At 57.8% G+C, this 8957-nt stretch overlaps 1 protein-coding gene and 1 pseudogene across 2 annotated transcripts; one reads left to right on the forward strand and one right to left on the reverse strand.

Moving 5' to 3' along the window:
- Positions 1 to 1633: 1633 nt before the first annotated feature.
- LOC117800732 lies at positions 1634 to 4772 on the forward strand (annotated as a pseudogene).
- Positions 4773 to 6641: 1869 nt separating this feature from the next.
- LOC117800733 (vegetative cell wall protein gp1-like) lies at positions 6642 to 8942 on the reverse strand. Of its 2 annotated transcripts, XM_034653293.1 has the most exons (3): positions 8733 to 8942; positions 8109 to 8307; positions 6642 to 7845 (listed from the first exon to the last, which is right to left on the reverse strand). In XM_034653293.1, exons 1-3 carry the CDS (start codon positions 8865 to 8867, stop codon positions 7346 to 7348), a joined length of 834 nt encoding a protein of 277 aa, XP_034509184.1. In that variant the 5' UTR covers positions 8868 to 8942; the 3' UTR covers positions 6642 to 7345. The 2 variants fall into 2 exon arrangements, with proteins under 2 accessions (XP_034509184.1, XP_034509182.1); XM_034653291.1 differs by lacking the exon at positions 8733 to 8942 and having other exon boundaries at positions 8109 to 8633.
- Between the last annotated feature and the right edge of the window lie 15 nt (positions 8943 to 8957).

Below are 8957 nucleotides of genomic sequence, written 5' to 3' on the forward strand. Positions count from 1 at the left end.
ATTACCCCTATTCCTGCTTTCCGGAGTGTTTATATCAGCAACAGGCATTGGATTTGGGCTAGAACCTTTTCTGCATCAATTAATAGGACCACATATTTTTATTTAAAAATTTGTTGCGGAGTATAACATTGCTGGTTTCACTATATTGAACAACCTCGGAGATGTTTGTGAAGAGACATTTATGATGCACAATAGATTTAAGAGCTTTTGGTTTTGCAATTTTTCTGATCAGGCTTACATCTATTTTAAGACAGGTGTAGGAACNGATTTCATTCGTGTCGGCATTAGTGGTTAGCATTGGTGTTAGGGGTTGCTAGGGTTATGGTTGGGTTAGGGTTAGGGGTCTCCCTGTCCTCGTCCGCACAGAGCCCATTCTCCACCAGGAACCAGAGTGATCTTTTCGGAACATAACCTTTGGGCCTCTCTGTGGTCTGCTGCCCTCCTGCCCATCCTCTCCAGCCTCACCTCTCCCACCACGGCCTGCCCCTCTGTGGGCCACCAAGGGGTGTGGTTGTCACACATGTGCCTCTGGCCTGAGTCCAAGCCTTTGCATTCACTGTGCCCTTTGCCAGGGGCACTCTTCTCTCCCCCTGCTTCATGTCTGGCTTGTTTCCCCATTGGCTGGGCCCCGAATTGCGCCCTGATGACCTGACTCGTGCCTGCTGTGTGTGTGTGCTTGTCCCCTATTTATATGCAGTGCCCACCTTTCCGATGTGAGCAATTTGCTAACCTGCCCGAGATGGGGCAGGCGTAAGGAACTAGCCTTAGTGTCTGCACAAAATTCAGTCCCAGAGGGGCTCACCACACTTGCCTGACGATGGGGGAGCTGCTGTCCCTATGGTGGGAGCAGGTAGCCCCTCAAAGGGGGACCAGCCATGTGAGGCAGTTGGACAAGACTCCCAGCTTCTTGTCTGGGGAGATGTAGACCTGGACCTGGAAGCTTACACCCTTGGATTCAAGGCTGGGGCCTAAGCAAGCTCCTTCTTCCAGAGGTCCTCTTTCCCCTTCCCTGGCCATGGCCTGGACCTGATTCCTGACCTGGGGGAGTTCGAGGGTGACCCCTCCTAGGAATACCAGTGGTTAATGAGGACCTTGTCAGCAGGATGCCCAGTAGCCTTCAAGGAGGATCCTACAGGGTGGAGACCACTCTGTGGGGGTCAGCAACATCCCACTCAAAACAAAGTGGGGCAGGTGGCCGGCCCTGCTGGTTCTACCCAGTCTGTAGGGCATAGAAATGAGGGCTGTGCCCAAAAGTGCTCCACTCCTGGCAGGTGGGGACGGGACCTGCAGGGGCTCGGCCAGGGGAGGACACCTGCAGGGTTTGCCCAGAAGCTCAGCACAGGGGGCGTGTTCCTGGCTCCAGCATGCTGACTGTGGGGGAGGTTTCCAGCCTGCTAAGCTTCAGGCTGCCCTCTGTAAGATGGGGTGCTGATGGCCCCCATCTCTGGGAGCAGAAGGTAGGGAGGCCCCATGGGCAGACTCACTCAGGACAGAACAGGCAAGTGGCTGTTGCTTAAAGCAGTCCAGGGCCTGCCCCCTCGAAGAAGCTGCACACGTCCACAGCCCCTAGTTTTGGGGTCCTGCCGCCAGCCTCTGGCAGTGACCCTCCTCTCACCCTGTCCCCTGTCCCTGTGTATACGTGGTCTTCCTGGAGCTGGTCCTGCAGATGACAGGAAGCCCTTCATGGTGGACACAGGGTCACCTAGTATGTCTTCACCGACCAGCCTGCTGCCTTGCCCCGTGTGCCCCTCAGGGAAGGCTGGAGGGTGGTGGTCCTGAGATCCCCAGGGCCTCGTGCTGGCAGGATGTGTCCATGCAGCACACAGCGATGACCAGCCGCTTCTGCAAGCAGCGCTTCCTCCATGAGGTGGACAACCCAGTGTGCGCGGATGTGGACATGATGTTCCGTAACCACGTGGGCGTGGAGACCTGTCCCTCTCTTTGGCACCCTGTACCCCGTTTCTACCAGTGGCCCACAAGGACTTCAGCTATGAGTGCTGGCCGCAGTCCCAGTGCTTCACTGACTGACCTTGGCCTGTCACCAGGCAATGGGGGCGGACCTGGCCAATGGGATGGAGGCCATGTGGCCTGATGAGAGCCACCCAAGCAGATACCTGCTGGACCACAAGCCCATTAAGGTGCTGCCCCAGAGGACCTGTGGGACCCGCAGCTGCTGGGCTGTCCCCAGAGGCCATGTGGGACCTGCGGCTACTGGGCTGTCCCCAGAGGCCATGTGGGACCCTCGGCTTCTGGGCTGTCCCCAGAGTACCTGTGGGACCCACGGCTGCTGGGCTGTCCCCGGAGGACCTGTGGGACCCGCGGCTGCTGGGCTGTCCCCCGAGGACCTGTGGGACTTGTGGCTGCTGGGCTGTCCCCGGAGGGCCTGTGGGACCCGCGGCTGCTGGGCTGCCTGCCCACCCACCCCCCGCCATCATGAAGAAGCTGAGATTCGTGCCAGGCCCAAGAATCAGCAGGACATCCAGAATGCATGAGGGGCTCTCCCCGTCTCCGTCAGGGAGTGCTGCCCTCAGTGGAGCCATCAGAGCAGGTTCCTTCTTCTGTCCCCTCGACTGTGGAGTCCAGCGCTGCCTACACGGGCATGTCCAGGGCCCCCAGCCGCCCCTGGGCACAGGAGGCCTGCCTGGGGGCACAGGTCCTCTCTTTGTGGTCAGTGTATTTTCGTAACTTCTGGGTCATGTGCAGCCATGATCGGCTCCAGTTTTATGTTGAATGTTTTTCTGTGTCAAAGCTGAGCAACCATCTTTAAAAAGAACAATTGAGGGAAAAGGTTTTCTCCCTGGTTCTAAACAGACACGGCCTGGTGGGCTGGGAGTGGCCCTGCAGCAGCCTTTGAGCCAGAACGGGCCCTGGCGGGTCTTCCCTCCCAGTCCCTGCATCTCGCCTCCGCCACAGGCCTTCAGAGTCAGGGGTGCGCCGAGCCACCTCTCAGACCCCCGGTCCCCTGACCGCCAGAGGCTGTGATCGCTAGCACGGCCTCCAGTAGCATGGAGGCCTCTGGGTTATTTCTGGTTCCTGCCTTGGTTTTAAGTGGCTGTCTCTGTGCTGGTGTTTGTGAGATGTGGGCACTGGCTCCGTCTGGATGCGCGTCCTGTTGGGATCCCTCAGTGCCCACTGGAGGGTTTGCACATGTGGACTCTCTCTGCACTATGTGTTAGCAAGCATTCACTGAGTGCCTACTGTGAGCTTGGTCACCAACAAGGGGCAGAGCATGAGAGCGAGAACCAAGATACAGGATCCCTACTCCAGGGCCCTCCTGGGACTCACGATGGCCCTGTCCTCCTGACTCACTACTTTCCTATTGTGGTGTAATGGACATACGACTGATACCGTTAAGCACCTTTCAGGGTACAATTCAGTGGCAATACGTACATTCACTGCTCTGCACCTGCCACCTCCATCCATCACCACAACTTCATTGTCATCCCAAACTGAACCTCACCCACGAGACCCTAACCCCCATTCCGCTTCCCCAGCCCCGGCACCCAGCAGCTCCTTCCATCTCTATGAATTGGAGTGCTCTCCGTCCCTCATGAGTGGGGTCCTCCAGTATCAGTCCTTCAGGGACTGGCTTATTTCATGTGGCACAGTGACCTCAAGGTCTGTCCCCATAAGCCTGGACCTGACCCACTTCTCCCCCAAAGGAGTGGCTCGGCCCTCTCCTAAGCTGAGCCTCCTCTGCTCCCCTCACCTTCCTTCTCAGCCTGAAGATGATCCCAGCCAATCTGCAGCTTTGAAGACCTGTTCAGTGCAGATGCTGGACACACACCCCCGGGGCCTCGGGCCTCACCTACCCCATCTGTCCATGTCAGGTGCCTGCCCCTCCCCGCGCCGCCGGCCACCTGCACCTTCCACAGGTGTCCCCATCTCAGAAGAGGGAAACACCAAGTCCAGACCCTTGGAGACCTCAGTGACTTCTTGCTTACCACCAACTGTAGTGAGGTGGCTACTGGAGGGCATTCGATGTCCTAAACATTTAAAGGCGTATGTGAGTCTCTGCTGCCTGGGGTAATGGGTAACAGTTGGGGCGAACAGAAACCAAGCAGCCTCACTGGAAGAAAGGCTTAGTGATGAGGAGCATTAGGGAAGAAGGGCCTGGAAGCTCTGACTGTCCCCACCTGACCTTCAGATGCTCCCCAGTTCCTCCTGTTCCTCTGGTGTCTTCCTGGAACCCTGACCTGGCTGTTTTCAGACAGCTCGTCTGTGGTACCCTCACTTTCTGGGGGGAATTTGCTGGAATCCTCGGTGTGTCCTGCTGCCCCACCTGGATAGCTTTTTTTTTTAAATCCTTTAAAGATTTATTTATTTATTTGAGAGAGAGAAAGCAAGCAGTGGGAGGGGCAGAAGGGGAGGGAGAGAGCGAATCCACAGGCAGACTCCCCATTGAGTGTGGAACCCAACGCAGGGCTCGATCCCAGGACCCTGAGATCATAACCTGAGCCTAAACCAAGAGTCGGCCGCTTAACCGACTGAGCCACCCAGGTGCCCCCCTGGATCACTTTTTGAAGGCACATTATCTGGGCCATCTGAGGACTCAAGACTGTGGGTGTGTGGCCTGGAGGGATTCTGAGCAGAGCTGGTGGGTTGGGAGGGCTGCAAGGCACAGAGGCAGTTTTCCAGAAAGCTACCTTCTTACAGTTTTTGAATCGAAGCCCTGAGATCCTTAAAATACCAGCAGTGTCACAGCATGGGCCACAAAAACAAATGTCCCTGAGCACCCCACACCACCTAAACTATTGGCCATTTCTTGTCACTTGAGCTGAGTATATATGGGGAGTGGGGGCTTGAGGGAGGGATCCTGGGCCAGACTTTGTCTTTGGGGGAAAAGGCCATCCAGACCATCTGGTGCTGGGCCTGAGGAGACCCCAGCTGGAGGCACTGCTGTCTGCTGATGCCCCCTCAGCCTGCCCCAGTGCACCCACTGCTGGGGGAGCACCTGCCCCTCCTCCCTGCGGAGGGCTCTCTCCTGCACCAGCGGTGCCTCCCCTGCCAGCCGCTGCCAGCCTGCAGCCCGGGAGGGTATCCCCTGAGTTCCTCCAGCCCTAGAGTCAGAGCTGGTGTGGGTGGGACGTGGTCTCACAGCAGTCCTGAGCTCCTTGGTGCTCGCTCTCCTTCTGCAGGCTCACTGTGCCATGTCCTCCCTCAGGCTCCCTGGGCCCAGGTCCTCCTCTGTTCGGGGGCCACTCTTGGCCCGGGCTCCACATGCTGGGACTGGGAGCAGGTCGTCTGGACCCTCTGGACTCATGCTTCTATGCCTGTGACAAGGGCACAGGCCAGCCTCACAGGCTTGTCAGAGGAAGCCTGGAAGATGCAGGCCGCTGCAAGGGAGATGCCAAGTGACCCCAGGGGGAGCACACAGGCCTTGCACAAAGCATGGGGCTCACAGGGCCCAGTGCTGGATGCAGGCGCCTGGCCACGGGGCACAAGGAGTCCTGGTGAGGGCGGCCCTGGAAGAGTCAGGGGACTGCAGAGGCCCTTGGGAAGACTTGGAGGCCCTGGAGATGTTGGCTGAATCGCTGTCATTTGGTCAGAAAAGGTGTGTCACAAAACCCCATTAACACTGGATGATTTACTCTTCGTTGGTTCTAGGAATCAGTGCATACCTGCTGTGAGAGCTCACATTGCATTGAGTCTAGCATATACTTTTCAGGACTAGATTTTTCTAGAGGGAGTGCTAAGCATGGGTCTCTGCATTCTCTCCTTTGCGCAACTGGCCTCTGTTTTTAGGAGCAGGTTCCTGGTGCTCATCACCCCTGCTCACCCTGAGGACTGGCCCCTGTCACCTTCCACAGTGGATGTGACTGCATGGGTTGGGGGGTGCTCACTGATGAAGCCCCAGTACTCAGTACATAGTAGGGCCCCCAGATCCTCTGCTGAATGAGGGAGGGCCTGAGGGAGGATGGGAGTGAGGGAGAGAGGGAGGGAGGATGGAAGGGGTGGAGGGGAAGGAAAGAGGCTGGGGGAATGAATGACAGAGTGAATAAATGATGTAGGGAGGGAGGGAGTGAAACTACGGAACTAGGATCCCTATATCAGGAGCCACTATTGGGAGTCAGATCCGAGGGCATCACAACCCAGGCCCTGGATGGTGGCTCAGGGCACGTCCAACCATCCTCCCAGTGCTGACCATCCTTGTCCTTGGAACTGCTGTCATCCTGGATCCTTTCTAGCTCCTCCTCAGACAATTCTGAATGTTCCCAGGAGCAGGGTGGCAGGAGGGGGGTGTCAGGAGGGGGCTTCCTGATTCCTGTGCCCCAGGTGACAATGTGACAGTAGCTACTGGGCATTCTATCTTGAGGATTGGGACCGAGGATCCCATCCATCTCCTTGGGCATTAGCATTGTTCTGTTCCCTGCTCTCTCCACTGTCACTGTGCTGAATGCTCCTGAAAATACATCTGTGAAAAACTGAGCCAGATTTTCCAGGGGTGAGTCCAAGGACGTGCATGCTAGGTGAGGGTGCACCTGTGGCCTGGGATGCTCACTGTTCTCCCAGACAGGGGTGCCCATCACCCTTCTCTCCAGGGGACCTGCAGGGGACCTCCACATCCTCACGTTCTCCCCAGGGCTGCTGGTCCCCCCTAGACCAGACACTTGCTGGTCTGGGGGTGACCAGCGTTGCCTCCATAGGGTTTCCTGTGCCGGAGTTCTTCCCCAGGAGCTCCCACATCTCTGACACATACTCCCTGCATGCCTATCCTTCCCCTTGGACTTGCGTGTGTTTGGTCTGTGTCCCTGTGGAACCCAGTGACTTGGAGCACGGTTTGGACCAGAGGCAGGGGAAACCTTTCTCTCCTTGGGTCATAGGCAATGCTTTTGCCCTTTGTGGCGTGTCTACCAGCTGTCTGCATTTCCCTGGTGTCTGTGTGGGTCACAGGAGGAACCAGCTGTGTTGAGTCTGAGGTCAGGCCGTGGTGTCCCAGCAGGAACAGGGGTCTTGGCCCTAAGATTGTGCCCATAATTCCTAAACTGGTCTCTGTGATTATGTCTGATCTGTAATCCATCGGGGATTTCATGTCAAATAAGGGAAATTTTCTGTCAACACAGAAAGAAACGAGTCCCCTTTGAAAATAGGTGAGCAGACACGGAGGCACCTATTGTGTGATTCCACTTACAGAAACATCTGGAACAGTAAAGGAACAGAGAGAGAAAGCAGCTTAGGCGTTCTAAGGGTCTGGGCTGGGGGAGAAAGGGGCAGGGCGGGCCCCTGGTTTGGGGTCTCCTTTGGGGAAGGAATGTTCTGCCGCCATGTTCTGTGCCGCGGTGGCGCAGCGTCGGGGATGCACTCCATGCTCATGACGTGTTCAACTGAAAACAAGTAACTTTATTTAAAACAAATCATAAACAGCATACAGGGCTTGGAAAGCTAATATAAGAGTTAAAATACACCAGAGAGAAAGAACACAGGGGGAGGGGATGAAACATCCTGGCAAGATGTGGGGCTCGGGTGATATGACTAAGTGTAATTGTACAAGGAGCTGTGCCCGCAGGACTGTGGGCTCTGGATGTGGCTCTGCAGGCCCTGCAAAGGTAGGGGCAGGGCTGGGGATAGGGGCAGGGACAGGTGCAAGATCAGGGACAGGGGCAGGAGCAAGGGGAGGGACAGGGTCAGCAACAGTGGCAGGTGCAGGACCCAGGGCAGGAGCTGAGTCAGGGGCAAGAACAGGAGCACAGGCAGGGGAAGGGGCAGGAGCAGTGGTGGTGGCAGGCTCTCCGTGGGCAGGTGCCAGGTCCCCTGCTGGCTCCTGGTCTTCTGCTGAAGTCGCTGCAGGTACCACCCCTGCCCATGAACTTGGAGCCAGCTTTAGTTCCTCAGATGGTGGAGCAGCTGTGAGAGGATAAAAGCTCACCCTCATGCCTGCCTCTCCCTGTGCCTTTGCAGAGGCAGAGCACAGCCCAGGGGGCGCCCCGAGAAGCCGCAGCCAGGAAGGAACCCTCCCCGGGACGTCTCCCCGACTGCAGTCCACCCGCTGGGTGCTCTGAGCCCAGTCCTTGCTCCTGGCCCCACACCAGCCTCTGGGGGCTCCTCCCTGTGGGGCCAGCACCGACCCATCCCCACACAACACAAACACCCAGCCCCAGCCTTCTCACCCTCAGGCTCGGCCTCTGTGGGCTCCAGCTCTTGGACCGCAGTGAGATGAGGGACCACCAGGGACAGTGGCCTGGGCGGTGTTAAAGGCCATCCCGGGCAGTCCCCAGTCCCTGCTTCTGGAGACCACTGTGAGGGGACTCCCTCTGCCAGGGACATGGGGCGGTTGTCTGCCAGCCTCTTTCCAATCTCATCCGTGGCCTTCACAAAGACAGGGACCGGTAGCTGGCCCAGAGGCATCATAGCCCTGCCCGGCCATCCCCCCTGTCCTCCTGCCCAGTCCCCCTGCTGCTCCCAGATCAGACACAGACCTGTGCTTGCCCAGCCCTGCACCGGGGATGCAGTGACCCACCCATGCTGGGCTTGGGATAAACCTCGGGCAGAAGGGCACAGCCCCCGCACCCCCCGTCCCACACAGCCAGGCTTGACCTGGGGTGTGAACACGACCTGCCCAGTGGACATTGACCCCTCATCAGCCTGTTCCTGCTCGGGGTGGCCCCACCCTACATGACCCCTCACACACACACACGTACACGCACATGCACACACGGAGGGGACCTGGGGCTGCACAGTCAGATCAGAGCGTGTGGGGCTGGGCTGGCCGGCTCTGGGCCTCCTGGTGTCACCTTTCGGTCCTTCCTGCCAAATGGCCAGAGGCGTTGGGGAGCCCTGGCACGACATCCCCAGCGAGGAGAAGTGTTTGCAGGGTGCGCTTTCCTCAGCCTGCAGCCTCCGGACTTGGGGATGCAGCACGCAAACATGTTCTTTGTTCAAGGATCTCCAACGAAATGAGCTGGTCAGGGGTTTGGCTCTGGAATGTGGGTGCCTGGTTACCCGGGTTCCAAATTCTG

Source organism: Ailuropoda melanoleuca, unplaced genomic scaffold, assembly GCF_002007445.2.
Source record: "Ailuropoda melanoleuca isolate Jingjing unplaced genomic scaffold, ASM200744v2 unplaced-scaffold7618, whole genome shotgun sequence".
NCBI lineage: Eukaryota > Metazoa > Chordata > Mammalia > Carnivora > Ursidae > Ailuropoda > Ailuropoda melanoleuca.